The sequence below is a fragment of the Brachyistius frenatus genome, unplaced genomic scaffold, assembly GCF_029030835.1.
Source record: "Brachyistius frenatus isolate BFR_SWC_R1_liver_20210118 unplaced genomic scaffold, ASM2903083v1 Contig_397, whole genome shotgun sequence".
Lineage (NCBI taxonomy): Eukaryota > Metazoa > Chordata > Actinopteri > Embiotocidae > Brachyistius > Brachyistius frenatus.
This window is the reverse complement of record NW_027210996.1, coordinates 157,501-182,873: the sequence shown is the minus strand read 5'-3', so window position 1 is coordinate 182,873 and position 25,373 is coordinate 157,501. Positions and strand designations below refer to the sequence as shown.

The 25,373-nt window shown below is 43.1% G+C and overlaps 1 protein-coding gene across 3 annotated transcripts in view; it reads right to left on the bottom strand.

The window, feature by feature from the left end:
- necab2 (N-terminal EF-hand calcium binding protein 2) overlaps positions 1-25,373 on the bottom strand; it is a 97,374-nt gene that overhangs the window by 35,359 nt on the left and 36,642 nt on the right. For all 3 annotated transcript variants that reach the window (XM_069724825.1, XM_069724826.1, XM_069724827.1), the window contains exons 6-8: positions 14,443-14,579; positions 13,876-14,000; positions 4,599-4,678 (exon numbers count right to left, since the gene is read on the bottom strand). In XM_069724825.1, coding sequence (XP_069580926.1) covers positions 4,599-4,678; positions 13,876-14,000; positions 14,443-14,579 — 342 coding nt within the window. The remainder of the gene's footprint in view (positions 1-4,598; positions 4,679-13,875; positions 14,001-14,442; positions 14,580-25,373) is intronic.

Genomic DNA, 25,373 nt, shown 5'->3' with positions numbered 1-25,373 from the left:
CTGTTCTGTTGTTGGTTTTAGGAAGAAAAAAAACAGGACACACCGCCCTCCCAGCTCTTAGGATTATGAGTATTACTCTTATTAGAGCCCCATGCTTCAGTGGAGGGGTTTAGCAAAAGGTCAATTAGGTAAAAAGGGACACAATTAAAACTACGGTTAAGTTCAAATACGCTCTTCGGACGAGATATTAGCAAAGCCTGATAGTCGAGTTTTATGTGTGTGAAAAGATGACGAGACATTCATTGATTTTTAGGTTTGTCCGTCGCTCTCGCTGCTCACAGTTACACAACCTGTTTTAATAAATCTCTGTGAACGCTGCGGGTTTCTGTCACCGAGGTGACTGATGAGTTTCCCCCCGTTTGAATAGTGTCTGCGACCTCCGAGGCTAACGGAGACTTTTATCAAACACAGCAGGGGGAGTCAAGGCATCCACCCTAAACACACACACACACACACACACACACACACACACACACACACACACACACACACACACACACACACACACACACACACACACACACACACACACACACACACGTAGTCCCAGGACGAACGATTTCTCGTTCGCAGCTGGACTGAAATGGAAGTCGCTGTGTTGTTGTTGGTTGTTCAGCACATGAAAGACGTAACAGCTGTTTTCTTTACTACGCACACTAAACTAAACAGCTGTTTCATATGTGGACCCGTCAAAGCAGCCGTCAGTCCAGCCCGGCACAGGATACCGTGTCAGTGTCACGCTTTGCCTCGCCCTGGGCGTGAAAAGTACACGCAAGTATGACCAGGGTGCAAGAAGAAGGTCACGTGACGCAGGTGAAGCGACGAAGCACAAAAAGAGGAAGTAATTAAAGCCATTAATACAAACCCGTTGATTATACTTATACTTCACGCAATACTAGTACTGTAATACTGTACTGTGATAAAGTGACAACATTTTCAGACGTTTAATTTATTGGAGAAACAGAACTAAATCACCATTTGAGGCCGTTTTTAAGCTACTTCTCACTTATATTAACTTTTTAATCAGGATGAATCTGTCTGTATCTAATCAGATTATTTTGTTTTACTTTATAATATTTGCTTTGTTTGCATTTATTGAACGTTTTCTGTATTTTATTGTGCTTTTTTTTTGTTGCATTTTCTTAAAGTTGCGGTTCAATGTTTTTTTGGGCCACTTTGGGAAGCTAGCAAACAAAATGCTGATTTATAACCACATTAACTTGACATTTATACGTCCCGCAGTCAAGTTGCAACATTAACTTTAACTATGGATCATGTTTGAGTCAATGGGAAAAATTAATGTCCAATATTCACTCTCATTTTTTCTCTCAATTGTCGTTCATCCACTTTTGAAAATCTCTCATTAAAGGATGTTGAAGTTATCCAAGAAAACATTCGACTATTTTTGCTGGAATAAAAAAATAAAAATGAAAAGTAACCAGTGTAATTTTGGTTGTCAGTATTCAGCCTCAGTATCGTCTTTACCAGCTACACTCAGAGCCCATCGTCTTCAGACTGATGTTTTCCCGGGGAGAAACACATTATTTTGGTCTGCCAAAATATCATTATTTCTGGCTTTTCGAGTGAAAAGCCAGAAATAATGATATTTTGTCAGAAGAAAGAGAGCGGGAGGATCTCACAGTGAGACCGAACACCAGAGGGAGCATGAATTTCCCTCTTTTGAGGAGGCTTTACGGGCAATAGGATTTCCAGTGTTTCATCACAGAGCGGCGGCTCCGACGCGAGGCACTATTTTCATCTCGCCAGGTACAACATCATTCTCTATTCAGTAAACAATTCATGATTCACTCTGAGGCGGTATGATAATATCATTTTTTTTGTTTTGCCCAGACACCTGCAGAGTGGTAATACTGAGATCCATGCAGGTAATACTGCAGCCAAACAGAGAGACAAAGACACATGGAAGACGCCTCCATAAAGCCGGGTTGTGCTTTGATTCGATGGGATTTCTTGCTGCTCTTCTGAAGGTGTAATCCAGCAGAAAATGCCGATTCGTGTGCTTTTCTGCAGCTCTCATTATTCTGAAAACACACTTTCCAACATAAAAGGTTGGTGACCTATTTCTTTTTTTTTCTAAGTGAGGTGATTTTCTCCCATTGTGTGTGAGGGGTAATTTTACAGGCACTTTCTTTTGTTCTCTATTCTGAAATAAAATCTGTCCCCAACACGGAAAATTGTATGAAAAAGCAGCAAGACCTCCAAAAAAAGAGCATCACGGTATACGCAAGACTCAAAGCGTAGTTTTGGTGAACAACATTCGTCATGTGGTGGTCGATGCCGATTTGGTTGAAGGCTGCTCCAATATTTTCAAAATTAGCCCAAGGTCTACGCCCATTAGGTTTATTAGGACTAACCAGGTTAGTCTATTGTAATTCAAAAACACTTAGTGTAATGTATGTAGGAGCTCTTCTGCACCCTCACCGTCATTTCTACTTTTCTTTTTGCATTTGAATCTTTAATGAATAGCTGGCGGTCAGAATATAAAGAGCATAAATTATTCCTTATTGAGCTCTGAAAGGGTTGAAAATCAGACTTCACTGAGTTTAAATCAAACGTGAGAAGATTGGCTCTGCGCCACAGTTCCTGTGAACAAGTCCGCCTCCGGGGCGGATCGAGTACCGGGCTCTCCAGAGGGCACCGAGGTCATTCAGGTGATAGGTGGAGAAATTATTTAGTGACAGGCATTTCAATCACTCCTGCCACACTGGAGGCCGGTCGGCCGAGGGGAAACACTTCTACTTAAAGCCAGGCAATTGGTTAGCGGTGTATTAGATTACCGTCAAAGGTGAAAAGGGGGTGAAAGGTTGCATCTTAAGAGGAGTTGTTGGTGATACAGGTACGTTTTCTTCGTCTTCCCATCCTCCTTCTTAATGCGATTCCCTTCCTTTCACTCCTCCCTCCTCTTCCTCCCCCGTGGCAGCGCATTGTGTTTAGTTATTCTTAGCTTCTCTTTTCTACTGTAGTGGTTCGCTCTCCCGAAGACAGCCGAGTCTGCTGGGGCTGCATTAGCCTGAACATGCTCAGTACTGGATGACACGCAAGCGATGCGGAGGAACGGAGAGGACGAAGAGGGGAGGAAGAACGGGTGAAGGGAGGAGGGAGGATGAAGAAGCATCCTCTCAAGCCCTGAAAGCGACTGCAAATGATGAAAAAGACACTGCGTGATAGTTTTGAATGTCTCCCTTCCTCCGTCTTTTCCTCTCAATCACTTAGTGTTAATTGACTCTTCCATAAATCCTCGTTAACCCCCCAGCAGCTTCCATTTCTCACTTTCTCTTCAGCTTCTGCCGACTTTCAGCTTCTCTTGTGTTGCTTTTTCTTTTTTTTTTGTTCCCAATTTGGCCAGTGTAACATATCAAACTCACGAATCCTTCACATGCTGACAATTTGGACAGTTAAACAAAAAAAATAAGACAAGATCGCTGTCTTTGAGCTGCATGAAGCAGACATAAGAGTTTGAGTGGTCTCAAGGATGAAAATATAAAAATGACCAGCAGTGCTTCAGGGTTGAATTCAGTTTTTATCATAACCTACTTAAAAAAAAAAAGAAAAAAAAAAGCAGACCATTTTTATCCCTTCACACAAAGTCTTCCTGCATGTACAACTATATTCTGGTTTTCTTTGAAATATGATCGTAAATGAATTTTTATACATTTTATTCAGTATTTTGGCCTCAAATAGTGACTATTTGTCTCATAACGGTCAAACAAACAGAATCACTGGTGTATAAATGAGAGAAATGTACAACCAAGCTATGATGAATGTATTGATCACAACATCTGTTCACATGGTCTGACCGCGAAGACAAACCTCTACAAAAACTGGGTCTTGCAAGATAAAGTGTAACATTAAAAGTACAAGAATGTGGCGGTTGTTTTTTCTTATGGTCAATAAAGACCTCAACGAACGTGTTCAGTATTCACAAGATAATGATGAATAAATTGGATTTGATTTACCTCATCTGACTTCAGAAATATTGAACCTTTGAATGAGAGTGCTTGAGAAGACATTGAAGGGTCACAAGCCAAAATGATTAGAGATCAGTGATTCAGAGTTTGTTCTAACTCTTAATGTATTTTTTTTTTAAGGGGTCAAAAATAAACAAGGCTCATTCATTTTCCAAAAACCTGCCGACATTGTTTTAAATGTTTAATTGTTTTCAGTTTATCCAATTAGTTTGAACTCCTGTCTGAGATCTGGAAGCACTTTGCACACTATGTCACTTCCGCATCGGCCTCGCTTGTGTTGACGGACTTCTTGCAAAATAAGCGACGGCGCCCATAGCTGGCATGAAGAAACCACGGTGCGGTTCACGGTTGTGTTTTTAACAGCTTTCAGAGATCAGATCTTTTCACGAGATTTGTTGACAGCAAGAAAACTACCAAATGCTGCCTGATCCTCAAAAACATGGGCTTTGATCGAGGTTGCAGAGGTTAAGACTACAATAAACCTGCAGAGAATTGATGTTAATCAATGCAACCTCTTTCTAAATGGTCAAAATAAGTTAAAACTTATATATATATATATCTATATATATATAGATATATTTTTTTTTGGGGGGGGTGTATTTTTTTTACCTTGTTCTCCAGTCGTCCGATGAGCTCAGCCAGGCGGTTGATCTGAGCCTCCAGACCTTCTTTCCTCACCTCCACTGCACCTGCAAACACAAACACACATGATCTCAAGACACTGAATAAAACAGTAAGATCACACGTGGTTTACAATTATTCAAATACATGTCACACATATTGAAATTGTACCCCCCGCCCCCGTCAGTCTATTTCTGTTTTAGCTCTCATACCCCGTCAGTTAAATCATTTACGTTGCCTTCCACAACCTCTTGGTCACAGTTAATGCACCGCCCTTCCCGATTGCTTCATGTATGATGGATAAACCGCAGCGAAGACACTAAAAGCACAGCTACGCTTTAAGTTCTGCACACTTGAAACAAAGAATTGCACCACCTAACGCTGCATACAGCCAACATATTATATGTAAAGTGGGAGTTTCAGAGAGGCTGATAAATAGGCAATTATATCTGTCTATGGTGATGAACTTGGTCCGTTTCAAAGACAGTAAAGAAACGGACAAACGGGAAAAGCAACTCCTTTGAGGTGCTCGCTTTAATTGGATCTTGTTCCAGTGTGATTTTAGGATCCCCAACCACACAGGGTTCCTCCTAATTAGCTTTGGTTTTTAAAAGTAATAGCTCACTTTGGAGAATTTTCTTTTAACTTTTTTAGCAAAAAAAAAAAAAAAAAACACATCAAAGGGGTAGAGGAGTATGTCCATCATTTACTTTTATGTTTTTTAAATTTCTTGTTATCAGTAATCATTACCTCACATTATGGACATTCATGTTTAAAAGATTAAGAATTAAACTTTCTTTGCAACAGTCTTAATTGGAAAATTAAAGCTTTTGTTTTTTTTAAAACATTAACACAGAATATTATGAGCTATTATAAAGCACTTAAATCATTTTTCAAAACAAATAAGACCAACTAAGACGAGTGTGCAATAAAACTTAGTAGCTTGACGAAGGAACTTGAGGCCGAGGCCACTTGACGTGTTTCATGAGAGATGCTTTCTGAATTGGAGTCTATTGGAGACAGATGGTTTTTGTAACCAGCCCCTAGTGGCCCTCAGTGGTATTGCGCTTGTAAAGCACTTTGTGCATTTGGCGTCACTCCTCAGACCAGGAGCCTACGCCCATTTCCGTATACAGTATACACCACCCTCTTTTCTCTTTTTTTTTTAGCTGTACAACCATCCAGTGAAGATTCGTCAAATCGGACCCAGTAGTCTGTGAAAAACAAACATTGAAGCGTCTCCCTTCTTCACTGTAACGCTCTTCTGTTGTTTATGGTAATAATGAGTGTTTCAACCTCATTATGAACGTGTTTACAATGTCTTCCACCTCACTCAGAGCCTTTAAGTATTAATCGGTTGCTATGGAGACAAGTGCAGTTAGGAACAAGGTCTCATCCTCACCGTCTACGTTGATGTTTGCTTACTTGTGTGTTCACACAATTAGAAATTTCTCATTTCCGCCACTCCGGATGAATGCCTCTCCTTTCACACTCTTACCCCTCTGTGCCCCCCCCCCCCCCCACCACCACCCTCGACCACCCAACCACTCCTCCTCATCCTCCCCTGAGCTACTGGCCTCTTTCCATCCCCTGATGGCCCCCTCACAGCTAATTGGAAAGCAGGCTGCCCACTCTTCATTAAAAGCTTTAACAGCCAGTCAATTAAGAGCTACCTCCATCCACCCTAAACACACACACACACACACGCACACGCACACGCACACGCACACGCACACACACACACACACACACACACGCACACGCACACACACACACATCAAATAAACCATAGTCTGTAGCTATGGAGACAGCTGAAGATAAAAGCCCAGCGGTCATTTCGATGGACTTAGGAAATAAGTGGCCCGGTCAATTATAGAAGTGTGAGAGGAATTACAGCCTTCGAATCTAGCAGTGAGGCGAGGGAGGTGGGGATGTTGGGGGGAGGGTGGGGAGGGGGAGGGGGGGAGGGGGGTCTCTGTTGACTTTCTCCTCAATTAAACCTGATTCGAATTATTCAACATTCACCTAATTTAACTTTCCATTCTGTGTCAGCCGGTATTTAAACATGTTGACGTGAGTCATGAAAAAAAAAAAAAAAGGTCTGCTGTCGCCGCACCGTCTTTCCGAATGAGCAGCTGAGGTTAAAAATGTTCGTTCGGTCTGGTTCTCTGCTGTTCATCTTTTAAATTACACCAGTTAAGTCTACAAAATTAAAGAAAATACTCAAGAACAACTGCTGCTATATATTATACTATTGTTCAGTTGCAGAGCCAAAAAACATCGTGAAGCTTAGTCACACACGAAACGCTACAGCTGACGACTACGTTTAAAGTAAAGCATAGTTTACTTGTGTTGCGTGTGATTTTGTGACCGCAGGTATGTAACAGAGTAGCAGGCTGGCATTTCCCGTATCTACGTTAACAAACCGAGGGCATTCCCGCCCTCCTCATATACTTCCATCTCAGACCATCTCCAGCTTCATCATTGATAAATGCATCATCCTGGTGGTTCTAAACATTTCATATTTCACGCTGATGGTCTTATCATAATTAACAGTGCTACAGATATTAATAAGTAACACCAGCTTGTTGTTTATGACACCAGATGCAGTGAATGGAATAATCCACACTCGAGTGGCAAAGCAGCGTGTTGTACATTATATATCTTACTGGCATAAATTACCATCTTGTGTTTCATACTTCCACAGACATCTGTCTCAGCAGACTGAAGGACATATGGCGACTTCCTTTTCTGATCCATCACAGTCACATGATGTTTGGTGCAGCTGGATGGACACGATGTGGAGTTGACTGAATTCTGCTGCATATTTACATGAAAATAACTTCATATATATGACAGTACACCACCCAAAGACTATATATAAAACTGATTCCACTCGATGGTATTGCAGCTTAAGGTACTTCTGCACCTGCCTAATTTTTTCATACCTTTTACCTACAGACTGTATATGTCTGTGGTCTGAAAAGTGAAGCCAACGTGGAAGTGCCTGAAACTGCAATACAACTGAGATCCACTAGAGGTCGACTGCAAAAAGCCTCCAGCTCCATAGACTCCCATTCAACTTCTCTCAGGAAATACAAAGTCAATACATTTTTTCCACAAGTAATTATGGTGTCATTTGCTAAAGTCACTCAAAAAAGCCGTGTTTGTGGGGGTGTGTCTGTTTGACTGACAGGCCTGTGGTCCTGTCAGGTTTCCGCTATAGGTGGGCGGGGCATATCAAGTCAGATCCACCGCTCACTCCTTCCCAGCTCGACCAAATATGGTCACTTCCTGCTCCAAAAAAACCACAAGATGGTGACGACCAAAATACCGAACTTGAGACTTCAGAACAGCAGTTCACAAACTAAACTTGGAGAGGAAGTCGGAGTCGGTGTAAAATTAAGCAGATTCGATGCAAAAATCTGACTTCAATAAGTCGCGGGACATACGGATGATGTCACAGAATCTACACCCATGTTTTCCACATTCAGGACACATGTTCCTTCAGTGGATAAATGTACACGAACGCAGACAGGCGAATGCCTGAGAAAGCACCGAACAATAAACTGCAGCTCAGGTACAATTAAATCTGTGCAGCGAAGTGACAGCTGCACTTAGAGCAGCGATGCACCGAAGTGTCGCGCACACAGCAGCAACATTATAGCCCGAGATGCTCGATTTAAAGTTGGCGGAGGATATTTTTAACTTCTTTCCCCCTCTTTCTCTTTGTTTTTTTTGGTAATTTAATTAAATTTGATCGTCTCCCACTCGCTGCTTTGTCTTTCCTCTCGCTGCCTCCCTCGTTCTCGGTAACGGCTCTCCGATCGGCGCCGTTCCGTACGCGATATTATGAACGTTAAAAGGAGCGATGACAAAACTTCAAGGCGACGTCACAGGTGAGGAAGAGAGGATCATTAATCAATCGACTTGTCCTGACTGAAGACAGATGTGGCCGACATCAAGGACCTTCGCTGTCAGTGCTGCAGTTTATAAGCCGGGTGGAGGGGAAGAGGGCGGGGGGGTTAAAAAAAAGGCTGGTTTTATATCTTCGCCATGTTTTAGAGTCCAGACGCATCAACGTAAATATTAAAAGGGGAAAAGGGTTTATTGATGTGTTTGTATGACAACAGTTATTACTCGTGTGACACCGTGATGAACGCAATGAATTGATAAATTATGTACAAACATATAATGAATAATACAACATTTTACAACAGAATATAAACATAAGATGGCACTTTGATCTAAAGTATGAAGTATATATTTATCATATTTATTAACTGCATTTATTATATAGTGCAGTTATGTTTCATAACCATAGTATAGGCTATAACATGATAGCACTAAAAATGATGAAGGTCAGGATATATAAAGCACTATGAAGTGCTTTATGTATGGGAACTAGTTGAATGGGAGTCTATGGAGCTGGAGGTTTTTTTTGGAGCCCGCCTCTAGTGGCCCTCGCTGGTATTGCAATTTAAGGCACTTCACTTCTAAGACTGGGACGCTGCTTACATTTTTATATACAGTCATGCAGACAAGACAAAGTATGTGCCACGTCTATGAAAGAGACAAATATATTTTTTCAGATCACCTTTTTATAAACCTCATCGGACGATGGAGGCTGAACAAAGACCAAACAAGCCGGGAAAAGACTGCAATCAAGCTGCACTTTATCCTTCAGCTGCAGCGACTGTCCGGCCGTTCTGCTGCTGAATAGCCGTTAATGTGACGACAGTTTATCAGAGTTTATTCTCCGTTAACTTTGCGGCAGAAATATTTCCCGACCTGCGTCTGAAGCTCAGAGCTCTTTTGTCTTTGCTGTAAATTGACGGATGTTTGGAGAACTACAACAAAACAAAAATCAGCCAGGGTTCGATCTGTCGTCTTTGTGAAAGTCATGAATCGATTTCTGGCGTGTACGCAGCTCAGCTCCGGAACTGAAAAAACCCGGACAACTTCAATTTTCTCAAGATCAGACCTCTGCCACACAACTTTTGAATGTCATCGGTGTATAATCTGTTATTCTATCTGCACTTTTGATGCCCGAGGCCAGAAACGAGAGAATAAGGAAGAAAACAAAAGCTGCGGTGCTGCAAAGACGCAGCAATAATTACATTTTTGTGCAGCATATAGAAAAAGAATGAAACGTATATAACTAAGAATAACAAACACAATTACACAGTGTTTAGGACAGTGTGTTGTACCCTCATTTAAAAAAGGAAAAGAGTCTTATGATGCAGAATCTCCTCTTTGCTCTTTTGGCAATAAAGGCTTAAGAAACTTTTCTGCGTTGAAATAGTTTTTCTGTCAGATATTAGATCTCCTTACTTTTAAGAGGCAGAAGAGAAGAGAAAAACAAGCAAAACTGAGCAGAAATAAGCCAAAATGCTTCCTTTCATAAACCGAGACGCTCCACTGGTTTATACCAAAGAAGATTTCTACTCATAAATGTTTTAAATTCTGTATTTATTCGTCTTGGATGATCTCAGGGACACGTAGGAAACCGAGTTATTAAAATGACTACTATTAACACACGTTGTTTGGTTTTACATTTACATTTCCAAGACCACGAATGTTTAGTTGGAGTCTGTCGGTGTATTTTACAGTCGTCGTTCCCCCCCCCCCCACCACCCCCACCCCCATCCCATCCCCCGAGGCTGCTTCATTACCCAGCAGCCCTTTGATTGTGTTTTATTGGGTTGCTCTGTCGCTGTCGGTGGTCTGGGTCATCTCTAATGTCTCTATCAAAATATCTGTATCTGTGTCAGGGTCGCGAAGCACGGATCTCGACGTGAGTCAATTAAAAGGAAATACAGCTCAAGTAAAAATGAAATATGTCTTCTTTTATTATTTTGCCCAAGGGCAGGTTAATCATTCATTTAGCAGATTGAAGGTATAAACGCAGCCGGTATGGATCCTTGTTTTGTCGTTAGATAAATTAACTACTGTATAGCATACACTTTTGGTAACATAACAACAGTGTCAAAATATAGGAATTTATCATATTAAACATAAACAATGTATCCTGCTTTTTTGTTTTAATTAATAAGAAATAAAATAAAAACAAAAAAATGATATGTGAAAATGGCATGTTAAGGCTTTACAGGAGGTTATGTTCTCAGGTATTTTAAGACTGTCAAGGACAGAAATCGACCTTTATACATTTCAGTAGAGTTTAAAGTAGTTTTCTCAGGAAAATAAAGGAGACTTGTATTAGATTTACTATCCGACTAAAACTACTACTGCAGTTAATACAAGTGGAAGAAGCTTAAAACTAATACTAAACGGAATAAATCGTGACACAGATTAAACATACATCATTACATTTACATATAATCTATTTTTAGAGGTGCTAAAAATTCAGATTTAATCTAATGTGGACAGAACCAGTCTTTATGCTAAGCTAAGATAAGCCAACGGCCTTTCCACTGTAGCTTCATAATTAGTGTGACTTAAAAATTGTGTGGATCTCTTCACCTAAATATCTGAGACAGTATATATAACTGGTCCTCACAATATGCCAATCCTTTCTCCTGAGCATGAAGCGGGAACAACATCAAAAAGCCGGTTTTAGCCACGCACAAGTCTACTTCAATTTAATGACAGTCTCAGTTCCTTGAATTTATATTCTTGTATTTCCACCGATGTAAGCTGTCAGTATCAGTGAGGTACCAAGTCTCGTGTGAAAAAATGTAATACAATTACTCTTATCTTCAGTCGTAGCGTGTGTGTGTGTGTGTGTGTGTGTGTGTGTGTGTGTGTGTGTGTGTGTGTGTGTGTGTGTGTGTGTGTGTGTGTGTGTGTGTGTGTGTGTGTGTGTGTGTGTGTGTGTGTGTGTGTGTATTTCCGGAGGTAAGGTAGCAACTGTAAATGTCTCCATGTCAGCGGGCTGTCGGGATCACAAGGCTGTGTGAGAATAAAGAGCCATCACTGCCATGCTCCATTCAATCTGACTAGTGCCAACCCCCCGCCCCCACCCCCCGCCCCTCTGCCCCCTCCTCCCATGTGTGTGTGCGCCATCCCAGCGAAACATAAAACGCAAACAGAAAAAACCCGAGAAGCTCTAACCGCATCAGTGAAAGTCACAAGTTCCTCAATTCCTGCCGAGAAAACATCGTCATACGAATTTAATTTGTGTTTTGTGTTCGTTTCCGTTTTCTGCGACGCGTTAAAGGAGAAACGGTTTCATGTGTCACACGCCGGCGCCGCAGGGAAAAACGCTTCGCTTATTAAACCACAGCAGATCGATCACTCCATAAATCAATAATGGCTTTGACAACCAGTCTATCGTTTACTCCGGTCAGTCAGGCACGACCACGGAGGAAGAGAAGGACATTTCTGATGATGATGATGAAGGTGTGTTTATGTGCTGTTGTATTCTGCAGAAAAGATTGGCTAAATTGCAGAGTATATTTTAAGACCAATAAATCGTTCATTTCAGACAACAACTACAGGAGCTTCTTAAAGAGCTGTAAGTCTCACATTATGGATTCTGTGTCTTTGTTTCTTAAAAAAAATATGAATCCTGCACTTGATGAAGCAGTGTCAATAATTTCAGATGTTTTGAGCCGATATTGTTGGAAATCGTTGGGAATTTCTGTTGGATTTAATAAAAATCCCCAAATTATTATAAAAAAAAACCAAAAACATGCATCAGTAATTTCACAAATATATCTTCTTCAATGTGAGTTCCTTTATCCTTATTTTTATCATACAAGATAAAAAAAAACTGCTGACTTCAAACATTCACAAAAATTTGGACATTTGTTTTACAAAATTCTGCGATGTGGTTTAAAACAAACGAACTAATATTAAAATGCAGTAACAGAAGAGGAGAGAGTGGCACCAATAGAAAATCTAAAGTTGCCTTCAGCACTGTTCGTGTTATTCAGAACATTTCATATTGATTATTGCCGAAGGTAAAGAGATTCTACCTGGACAGGTTTTGTCAAAGAGTTTTTTTTACTCATTTTTTCTTCAACGTCCTTTGAGATAAAAACAAGACACGACTGAGAAAAAACTCTCCGAAAGATACATTTTTTGGTTTACGGGCTTGAAGTTTTGCGTTTTTGCCATTTTTTAAACCCTGTAAACCGCCGAGTCAGCGCTCACTCGTGCGAAGCAGTAAACTCCAATCAGCAGGACGTCGACTCCACGTTTACCGTCGCTACGGAGACGCGGACGTGGCTTCATATGCTGTCATAGTTTTGGACTGTTGCATGCAAAAAAAAACAAACATAAAATAACATCTTTATGAAACTTCAGCTTGAGTGGAAACACAAAGGGGCCGAAGAAACTCCTTTAACGTCGACTTTCTGGACGTTAGTCCTCAAAAGTAAAAGGGATTTTTTTCCCCCTGCGGATCAGTGAGTCTCGTTTGTATCCTGAAAGCAGAGGAGGACCGACTCACGAGCGTCACCCCGCCGTCGCTTTCACACTTCGCTGCTGATCGGCGTTCGGTGCAGAGAGCTGCATTAAAACAAAACCCAGCGAAGAAGAATGAAGCGACGTCGGGTTTAATGAAGCGTCGTTCTAAACGAGTGCAAACCGAAACTGTGTTTTCAAACATCTGGTGACCTCGGACGAACAAACGGAGGACGTGAGAGCAGCTGGATTCACACCGATGTCGAGAATTATCGGCGTTTCTCAACAAGAGTCGGGTGAAGTGTCGCTTCTTCGGCGAGCAATTTGCTCGAGAGGGCGCGAAGTGTCGACTGCCGGCTGGAGGAGGAGGAGGAGGAGGAGGATGACGATGAGAGAGAGAGAGAGAGAGAGGAGGCTGCGAGGAAGAGAAGAACAATGATGCACTTTATCAGAGACAATACTCAGACAATCAATCAATCCATCCCGAGTCGGTTTTCGGCCACCGGGACACAGAAACTGCACCGCAGGGCAGGTTTGAAGTGTTTAAGTGCTGACTGGACTCGTTCACTCTTACAGGTTTGATTTGCGACACCTTGAGGGATAATTTAACCGAAGCTCTGCATCCCTCCTTCCTCTATTACACGTCTTCCTCTCCTCTCCTCTTCCTCTCTCTGCACACGGTCACTCGTCTCCACGAGGATTTATCTGCGCTGGCCTTCGTGAAGGTGTTTTACATTGAAAGAATAAATCACAGACAGTGAATGAAACACAACCAGGAGGAGTCCGATTTCTGATGCAACCTCATGTTCAGAGTGTGAGCTTCAGTGTGTGTGTGTGTGTGTGTGTGTGTGTGTGTGTGTGTGTGTGTGTGTGTGTGTGTGTGTGTGTGTGTCACCTGAAGCAGTGTTGATGGTCCTGACAGCCTCCCTGGCGCTGACTCTGTTGTTCGGGGGATAGTCTGGGACGGTGTTCTCGTAGCGCCTCTCTGGCACCCGCGGACTCACTTTGGCAGGTAGATGACTGAAATACAGAGCAATGAGGAAAAGAATAAAAAAAAAAAGAGAAGAGGATTAGATGAAGAGAAAAAGAGGAGATAAGTGGAGAAAGTTCAGTGAAATCATTTGGATTTGGCTTCAAGAAGAGAGGATAGAAAAGAGGAACGAAGGTGATGTTTCTGCGCGCGTCCGCGAGAGCGACGGATGTTTTAACCGAAGACGATTTGTGCTTGAAACACCGCCTGGTTTCCATTAGAGCTGCTGACAGTTTGAGTTTTACACACGACGCCGTGACACACGCGCACAGTCACGAACACACACACACACACACACACACACACACACACACACACACACACACACACACACACACACACACACACACACACACACACACACACACACACACACACACACACACACACACACACACACACGAACAAAGACCGGCCGGCTCCTCGTCTCACCCCGACTGGCTGTGCTGCTCGTCAATCGCGTCCACGGCGCTCTCCACAGAGCTCAGGAGAGACTGGATCTGATTGGCCGATTCCTTCAGCAGGAAACGGGTCACGAACTGCTCCACGTTGGTTCCTCTCTCGTAAACCTGTGGAAGAAAGAACGGAAAAGTATGATCGTGTTTATCGGGTTATAAATTAGCCAAAAAAGGATGTAATTTTTAAAAGAAGGTTTTAACGTGGAAAGTTTTTTTTTTTTTTCTTTATCATGTCTTTCACACTTCACAGCACTGCAGCCTCCCTGTTTGTCACCCCTCTGAAAAGATGTTCCAGGACAAATCTCTCCCTTCCTGGCACTCATTTGATGCTTGAAGGGCTCGTCAAGGTGGACACGAGGCGTTCAGGGAGGCACTAATATATCGGGGAAAATAACAAAACAAAAAAAACCCTGTATTTTTGCGGTTTAACGGCCTGAAAAGTTTGCGCCAGACGTAAAACCTTACAAACCTTTTTCAGTCCGAAGGCTAAAAGCCCCACAGGGAGGTGAAAAAGTTGACTTACTGTCGATGATTTCAGCTCACATTGTACAGGAATCAACACAAAGCCGGGCTGTGATCCTCCTTCCCTTATTCAACACGACAAAAAGCCTCCGTGATCAATAACGCATCATTTTACTGTTCCAGTACAACACTGATGCACACGGACAAACAGCAGCGCAGCATTTATCAGGCTTATTGATCTCTTCATAATCAGGTTGGTTTTTTTAACCTGAGTGAGACTGTTTTTATGTTTTTTGAAGACAGGACTTGAAAATGCGGCGCGACGTCCCGACGACAGCGGAAGTTCCCCGAGCTGCTCCGTCAGAAGAGACTCTGATGACCTCATCACGGCCACCTTTTCATTATTAAGGGATTTGATTTCTTTTCCTTTGCTATGAAGAGTTTTGCACTGCAGTGATCAAACCTGAGGTTGAGTGTGGAAAATATACCAGAAGAAGTTGTGACATGTTTGCTTTCTTTCCCAACTTTCCCGAGTTGCAGTAAAAGATCGAAGACTTCTTTCATGCGCGCAAAAAGGTTTATTCCTGTCAAACTTTATTCACAAATATTTATTTAAATCCGGGTTAGTGAAGACTTTCCGCCTGACGGATGTGGCGCTCCAACTGGTCACAATAAAAAACCTTTTGTGTGCATGAAAGAAGTCTTTTAGAGCTTTGACTTCATCTCATAAAAAACGAGGATGATTATAGCCTCTGATAGTTTGTGTGTCTGGAGAAGTGTGTAAACCAAGCAGCCAGATTCCAGCGTTATATTCTCAGAAATACCCAACTGCAACCTCTTCACTGAATGTGCCTCGCTCTGCGTTTTAATAAAGGATGCAGCTCGGAGCTCCTTCGGGGACCTCCAGGTGGTTAAAGAGCTTCAAGCGAGCCACCTGGAAACATTTCAAAGTCAACCGAAGGCAGCGTTTCCATCCACATCAGGGAGCTGACGCTGCGCTCAACCAGACAGTCCAGCTGCACCCGTTAGAACACCGGAGAGACGGCTTCGACGTTCATCTGTGTTTCACGTCGTGACCCGACAGACTCCAGACAGCCAGTCGCTTCACTTTGAAGTTCTGCTTTTCCTGTTTCACACCTGACGAACGGCAGAAACGACCAAAACCCGCCAACATTTCACGCGGCCGCTCCACACGTTTCAGACGAATACACGAACGCGCCGCCATCGCGGCGCCGAGGCCGTAATTGGAGACACGTGTCCTCCGGAGACGGGAGACGGGAGACACACACACATACACTCGTGTGACGGTAAAAGCGTCTAATGAAACCATAAAACACACAACTATCTGTAAGACAGCAAACACGAGTTCCTGTGATGAAACAGTTGACGGTCGCGGCTCCATTTCTACTCGCTGTATTTCCCCCCCGAGAGGCTCTGATGACACATTACCGACAAACACGCCGAGATTCAATTATTAAAGTGGGAAACACATCAGAATAACCAGAAATCGTACAGAGGATTTCTACAGGAGGTTATGAGCGCGTTATGAGGCCATTAGGAGCACTTGGTCGTTAAATAAGAAGACGCTGATAGATTTCTTGACGGATATTTTGGCATAATGAACAGGCTTCCTTCGCAGAGTTACGCACCAATATTTACTTGAAACGACACAAAGAAACAAACAAATAACGTCGGGGAATTCCTGTGGGGGAAGTTTTCAAGGTAATTGTACATGTGAGACAAATTGTAATGGATGGCAGCTGCGAGGTAAAGCAAGTTATGGAGGTACGTTTGTGTCTTTTTAAAGCATAAAAAGCAGTTTTGAGAGCAAAATTCTCACGCTGCAATCAAAAATCCAGTTTGTAGGTAAAAATATATGAACTGAATATAAAATGATTTGCATCGGAAACAACTTCTCCCTTTCAGTTCTGTTGAGTCACAGAATTGAGAAATTTGCTTGCGTCACAATTTTTTGGGGTTGTGAATCAAAAACTTCAAATCAAAAAATTGCGTTCAAAAACCCCAAAACTTTGTGGTGCATTTCAGTGCAGATACGATTATCTTGCCATTTAAAGTTCATCTAGTTCCTGCCAGTTTGCTCTTAACTAAAAGACGAGAAGGTCAAAACTATTTCTCAGCACAACTCCGTGTTATTTTAGGACTATTTCTCTCAATTACCAAAAGTTTTCTGGGTATTTCAGGCTGCCGGACAAAATGCTTAAAGAAGAAAACCCCACTATCTCCACATATGATGGCCTAAAAGAGAAATGCGTGACTGTAAAAGTAAAAATAGTACGGATATATATATATATATATATATATATATATTGAATAATTAAATAGCCTGAAAGCAGTTCAAAAACACTCGTTGTAGATCCACATGGGACGACTCTGCATTGCTTTTTCCTTTCAGAAACCCAACAACCAATCAGTCACACCTGCTCTCTGCAGCTTCTGCTCAGTTGTGTGGACGGTTTTCAAAATGTGAAATAAGGAGAATAATTGAAGGCTGCGGAAACGAAGGACGGAGAACAACGTGTTCTGATCTCAGCTGCCGGGGAGGAAATTAGCTGCAGGGCTCCTATTTACCAGCTGGTCCTAAGAGCCTCTTGTCCAGCTTGTGGCATTTCGCACTGCCGAGCCGCTGGTCCTCTGTGTGGTTGAAGACATTTAAGAAAAGTAAAAGGCACAAAACAGAGAGAGAGAGTAAAGGTCTTAAAACTCAGTGATCCTCCCAAGCAGCGACCACCGGTGACATCACAGGCTGGTTTGTGAACGGCCGTTATAAAGCCTCGAGTTCGGATATTCGCCATCTTACTGGTTTGGAGCAGGAAGTGACCGTATTTGGACGAGCTGTGGGAGGAGCCAGCGGTGGATCTGACTGATCAACCTGACGATACTACGTCCCGCCCACCGATAGCTGTAACCTGACTGCACCACAGACCTGTCAATCAAACAGACACGCCCCCAAAAACAGGTCTTCTTGAATCTTCTTTTCTAATGAATGAGGGATTATTTTCAGATGGACCTCCAGAAAACTAAGAAGAAGGAGTGACTTTAGCTAACAACACCGAGATAACTGATGGACACATTTTATTCACTAACCCTAACCTCTGGTGGCACTCGCTGGTATTGCAGCTGAAGGCAATTCCGTTCATTTTTCAGGCTACGTCCACTTTTATATGCCGTCTACGGATCCCTCACATGATCAAGTCCTGAAAAATCCTCCGAAATCTTCAACACATTAGCTGCTAACTCGCCGATATCAAACAAACCCTGCAGCTTTTAGTTGCTTCTGTATTTCTGCAGACTCACTGTTCCCAGTTGTTTAATCAATTTTAAAACATCCAAACTGTCACCGACTGATTAAAAACCTGCTCCGTGTGTCCTGTAAAAAGAGTGAGTGTAACTCTCCACCGCCTGTCTTCGTCTTATCTTTGTCCCGTGTCCGTCTCGCTCTCGTGTCCCTCGGGCTAGAAAAAGCTGTGATCTATAATTCACACGGATCCCTGACCCTCACACCGACTCCCCAACACAGCCTGGTGATGAGCTACCGTGTGTGTGTGTGTGTGTGTGTGTGTGTGTGTGTGTGTGTGTGTGTGTGTGTGTGTGTGTGTGTGTGTGTGTGTGTGTGTGTGTGTGTGTGTGTGTGTGTGTCCACAGATCAGCTGTGTTAGCGCGCACCTGCTTTTGTGTGCTGATTGATGAGAGCTCACCAGAACTTATCAGATCTCAGATGTCAGAACTTCACCGACGTCTTCGTTTGAAAACTGCAGCGAAAAACGCCCCGAAGTCGCTCCGAGCGTCAGCACTTTCACTACAAAGAGGACTTGATGTGATTTTTATGAGATCAGAAAAATTTTAAAAAGTGGGAGTAATTGACCGAGCCAGTGTGTGTGTGTGTGTGTGTGTGTGTGTGTGTGTGTGTGTGTGTGTGTGTGTGTGTGTGTGTGTGTGTGTGTGTGTGTTTGCTAACTATCTCTTGTATTTCTTCCTGTCCTCTTAAGGTTAATAACAAATCTCCTCATTATACCATCCACCTACGCGAATGCATCAAAGCCTCCCCCCGCAGTGTACACACACACACACACACATACCATACACACACACACACACACACACACACACACACACACACACACACACACACACACACACACACACACACACACACACACACACACACACACACACACACACACACACACACACACACACACACACACACACACACACACACACACACACACAGTGCTTTGTGATAAGGTGGAGGTGGTTGATTACAGGAGCTCGTAGAAGGTGCTAATCACTGATTAGAGGTCGGGTCTCGTTGGGGTAAATTATTCCATCTTCAGTGTCTCAGACGGTACAAAAAGCTCGGTTGTAGGAGCGGCGGTATCGAGGACGTGGACCCGGTCGGACCGTGACATTCATCGGTCGCTGAAATTTAACAAATCTCCTCCGGAGCGAGTCGGCAAAATAAACGTCAGTGAACGCGGCGGTGAGTCAAACAGGCTCTAAAATATTCTGCTGCTCTCTTACGAGGAAAAAACTAAAAACTAAAAGTGTGTTCGCGGGTCGACGTGGAATCGCTGACGACCTCCTCTCCACGCTTTGAGAAAACGTCTTTCTTCTTTCAAACCAACAGCTTCATAGGTGTTTTTTTCTCTCGATGTCCTGAAACCACTTTCCAAAGAATGTAAACAGAATAATTTGGATAATAATCATCTCTCATCTCCCAACAGTGAAGCTGATGGTCGAATTTTCCCTGTAAATATGACGCTTTTATCTGGGAGATGATTTTTTCTCTTAATCCGGGCTCAGACTACACGATATATTTGTCTTTCGTGACGGTAACATCAGATTAAATCAAATTGTCGTAAAAAAATTAAAAAAAAAATTCCGCGTCTGTCGGAAAAAACTGCCGACGCGTCAAAATTTTTGCCAGAGTTTTTGTCGGGTTATCGTGATGTTTCCAAAACGCTTTGTTCTTAATGACGAAGCCTGTTTGTCGCCCCCCCCACCCCCGCCTCCTCCCCGTAATGACGGGTCTCTGCAGGAGGAGGCAGTAAGTGTCGCTCTGTAACCTCCAATCAACTCTAATGACACAGTTGTGACTGTGATGCTGTTTAGTCTACATAATGTAACGACAGTCTTTTCTACGAGGTGAGAGGAAGGCCGACCGCCCCGCCGATGAGACGGGCGGCATCGTGAGTGTCGGCATCGATCCGAAACGATAACTCCTCCGTATTCCTTCAGCTTAGCGTGAAGCAGCTCGATCGGCCTCAGCGTCTCAGAGGAGAGACTTCAAAGTCAGAAGCTCTCGGAGAAGGAGTGGTTCTGTTTTCCTTCGCCGCCTCTCCAGAAAACAGGTCAAATCATATTTTATTTTCAAAAAGGAACTCGATGAATCATCTACAATCATCTGTGGGCCATTTTTAGACAGCGCGTGTCCATATTTCTGTATTTCTCACCAGACGTTCGGCAAAATTTATATCAGTTTGTACAAAACACATCAAATAATATGAGAATATTCTCATTTCAAAACAACAAGTGGGTTTTAACTATTCGGACTTTTTGACCACCAAAGCTTTGCAAGGGAGACAATTTTCTCTGCATCAATTTGCATTTGCACAATAGGGATTCTTTTTTAATCTAAAAATAAATCTCTGAAGTCTCATCCTGCTGCTGGAGGAGATTCTGCTGATAAGAACACAGACAGGGAACTGATTCCTGATGTAAGCATTAACATTCAAATGCTGTAGTAGAAGAAGAAGAAAAGAAGAAGAAGAAGAAGAAGAAGAAAAGAAGAAGAAAAGAAGTAGAAGAAGAAAAGAAGAAGAAGAAGAAGAAAAGAAGTAGAAGAAGTAGAAAAGAAGAAGAAGAAGAAGAAAAGAAGAAGAAGAAGAAGAAGAAAAGAAGAAGAAAAGAAGTAGAAGAAGTAGAAGAAGAAGAAGAAGAGGAAGAAGAAGAAGAAGAAGAAGAAGAGGAAGAAGAAGAAGAAGACAATAAGAAGAAGAAAAGAAGAAGTAGAAGAAGAAGAAGAAGAAGAAGAAAAGAAGAAGAAAAGAAGAAGAAGAAGAAGAAGAAGAAAAGAAGAAGAAGAAGAAAAGAAGAAGAAGAAGAAGAAGAAGAAGAAAAGAAGAAGAAGAAGAAGAAGAAGAAGAAGAAGAAGAAGAAGAAGAAGAAAAGAAGAAGAAGAAGAAGAAGAAGAAAAGAAGAAGAAGAAGAAGAAGAAGAAGAAGAAGAAGAAGAAGAAGAAGAAGAAAAGAAGAAGAAGAAGAAGAAGAAGAAGAAGAAGAAGAAGAAGAAGAAGAAGAAGAAGAAGAAGAAGAAGAAGAAGAAGAAGAAGAAGAAGAAGAAGAAGAAAAGAAGAAGAAGAAGAAGAAGAAGAAGAAGAAGAAGAAGAAGAAGACGAGTTGTTTCCATCATGTCGCCTGTGAGCAGTTTTCCGATCACTTCCTTTCAACTCGTCTTCAAACGTCTCCAGGACGAACAACTCCAACCTGGGTGCTCTCTCTGGAGACGTCCCCCGGTGGCCTATTTTTAGCATTTATATTACTTTCTATTGGTTTGATATTGTTCGTCATGGCAACCAATAAAAGTTGTTTATGTTTCAGAACTGGCTGCATTACCAAGTTTGATTTCAAAGCTTTTTTCTCTGGTTTCTACGGTCTGACCAGGCTGGCTCGCTACCTCAGAACCTCCCTCCCTCCCCCACAAACACACACAACCCCGCCTCAGCTTCACACGTCAACCAATTAAAAAATGGTATCTTAGCAACCGCAGTCAATATGTCTCTAAGCAACACCACTTTAGCAGTATGGAAATTTCATCTGAGTAGCAGATCTGTAACGGAGAGAAACGTCTCCTCTTACTGGAACTGGACTCACAAACGGTCACAGTCTCACAGCTTTGTTAAGGCAACGAGTACACACACACACACACACACACACACACACACACACACACACACACACACACACACACACACACACACACACACACACACACACACACACACACACACTGCACTATTAGCATGTTCTCTGCAGGGCCTTTGGAGCCACCAAAGTTACAAACTGAGGACAAATCCAAGCTGGTTCTGAACAGGAATCAGCGTGAATTGTTTTCTCACATATAAACGTCACAAATATTCTGAAGGAACCGAATGATGAAGACGAGACGACAACACGTGCGTACTTTATATTGTGTCGAGCTTTCCGCTTCATTTGCGTGTTTTTTTTCTTCTTCTTCTTCCCTCATTTCTGTATTAAAGTGGAGTTTCCTCTCTCTCTCTCTCTCTCTCTCTCTCTCTCTTGCTTTCCTTTCACCCCATTACTCCTCCTCTTCCTCCTCCTCTTCCTCCTCCTCCTCCTCACACTGACTCTCTCTTTCTCACTACTACAGCCCTCTTGCATTATTCATGCTTTGGGTGTAACCTCATCAGTCAACACAACACACACACTGCCAGTTCCCCCTCCGTCACACACACACACACACACACACACACACACACACACACACACACACACACACACACACACACACACACACACACACACACACACACACACACACACACACACACACACACACACACACACACACACACACACACACTTGTCATTTACAAACTCTGCTTCCCATCCTTTGTGAGAATAGTTTACTTTTTTACCCGTTATTGGCCCGCCGGCTCTCCGCGGTCAACGTTAAATCCGTCGCGTGCTCGCCGGCCTGCTAACAGCTGATTGGCTGAACTATAATGTGAAATGGAGCTGAGAAAGAGCGGCGGCTCAAAGTCTCCCCGCGGCTCCTCCGTAGGTGGGGTTACTTTCCCAGAATGCAAAGCTGCGCTGCTCGTCACCTCTGAACGCTGCATCTATGACCGCCTCCCTTCACGCTTTAGTCACATACAAGTGTAAAAAAAAATGTTCACATGAAAAGAGATGCGGAGTTAAATATCAAAGCGACGAGCCGCTCTGAAGCCCAAATGAACCGGTCGTCAGTTTCCCCGACAGATCGGCGACGTCAAGCTGCGTTCCCGAACTCCCTCACCTCCTCCTCCTCTTCCTCCTCCTCTCACTGCGTCTGACCTCCTCTCAAACTCTCCCTCTCTCCCTCTTCCTCCTCCTCCTCCTCTTCCTCTTCGTTTCTCCACCATTTCTCTCCTTCACCTCTCCCTCTCGCTCCGTCTTTTCTTCCTCGTTATCTGCACCACTCGCCTCCTCTCTCCTCACATCCCCCCGATTCCAACTTCTCAAACCTCCACAGCTCGGCTGGCTTTCAAGCATCCGCCTCCTCGGTTGCCGGGGAAACAGTAACCCCCGGTCAGCGGGTTGGAAGGGGGCTGAGGGATGAACTTGGTGTTGGGGTGGGTGGGGGGGGGGGGTGACACCGTTTAATGATACACGCGTGTTTTCTCCATGTGCCGGTGATCCGGTGACTTTTACTGCGAACACAAACCGCCTCGTTCAGACGTTTCTCAAAGCGTCCTCACGTCATGGAGCGAATTAGCTCTTCATGTTACGATGAAGGAACGTCTCCATGGAAACTTTTCTTTTACATCCAGTCAATTTACTCAGATCATTTCACTGATATCCATCTTTTTGAGCTCATTTCAAATGTTTAAAGCTTTAATTTGACAGTTGTTTTCTTTTTCTTTCTTTTTTTAAACGTATCACACACTTCATGATTTCCTGACGCTAATATAATCAATCAGTGAGGTGTATCCATGTGGGGACGTTGAACCACCACTTTGTGTCTTGGCAGCGATGGACAAAACTGGTCGTGTGACTTCAGATTTCCATTTTTGAAGTCACCCATTTCACTCACCCCGTGATGGACTCAGGCCAGCAGCATGTTTATGTTCAAAAAAACATGTTTTTTGCTGTTCAAAGCGACTTTTTTTTTAAAGTTGAATATTGCTGTCGAATTATCGTGTCTTATCTCGTTTAATTCAGGCAGAAATAAACGTGTCAAAATGCCATGTGGAGGCTCGACGGGGGGGTTTATGTGCTGAAGTATTTCAAGGCTCCAGGAAGTATGAAATATAACCCTTTTTACATTTCAGTAAAGTTTAACAGACCGTTTCTCTCGGACCAATAAAAGAGATTTGCTGTGTTCGATTAGAGTTCATTTCTGTGCAGATACAGACTCAAATACTAAAACTAATAAATTACAAACACAAGTAGGAGAGAACGGGACTTTTTGGGAAGTCATAGTTTGAAAACTATTTATTTTAGACCAAAAGTGAACATCTTGAAATATTTGTCCATATTTCAGTTGGAGACACTTTAAAGACGTCTTCAAGGACTTCACCGGGCCGGTGGACGTCCCGGAGCAGGAAGTGGACCAGGATGCCTTTTGTCTTAAATGGACGGGCTAATTTAGCTATTTAAAGGGAGTTTTACGTTTCTTATAAGCACTTAATAACAACATATTATTCTATTTTTTTGCCTGATAACCTTTCACTGCCTTGTTTTTGGTTTTGTTTGCTCCACGCGATGATCAGTGAAGGCTTTGAAACTCAGCTCTCACAAGGCTGAACGTTCAAGTCCGGCTTCCGACACCGAAACGCTCTTCACGGCGCTCCGCGCTGCATTTGCACATCTTCATCTGCAACTCCATTAAATTGTCATGAATAAGTGATGAACGCTGCGCAAACCGGCCGCCGCGAGGCCGACATGTTTTACACACTTCATTATTTCATTAATTCGCCTCTCCTTCTCCTTTTTCTTCCCCGCTGCCCTGTTCTCCTCCATCAATCCCTCCCCCCTCTTCCTCATCCTCATCCTCTTCAGACCTTATTGTGTACACACTCCCTCCATCTCCCTTCCCGTGATCCGCCTCACCTTAATCTTCATGAAGAAAGGAGAGGATGAGGTGTGGGGAGGCGGCGATGGGGAGGGGGGGTGGGGGTGGGGGGCACAGATGAAAGAAGATGAGAGGAGAAGAAGAAAGGTGAGAGGAGGAGGAGGAGGAGGAAGAGTCAGAGGAGGGTCATTCACTGGCACCAAACAATTTCCTCAACACACTTTTCTTTTTTTTCGCAGGAAAAAAGAACTTAACAAGATTGCAGTCGCACAGAAAGAGAGAGAGAGAGAGAGAGAGAGAGAGTGTGAGAGAGTGTGTGTGTGTGTGTGTGTGTGTGTGTGTGTGTGTGTGTGTGTGTGTGTGTGTGTGTGTGTGTGTGTGTGTGTGTGTTTCTGTGTGTGCAGAGTTGTCAGCGAGCGCGGTGGCTCGCTCTGTGTAAAGCCCGAAAGTGCTAATGAGAGCGGCTCATTAAACGCAGCATTTATACAGGACGGACAGGACATATCATGAATTCTCCCTTTTTGTCGCCTGCTCCAGCGCTCATCATCGAAAACACACACACACACACACACACACACACACACACACACACACACACACACACACACACACACACACACACACACA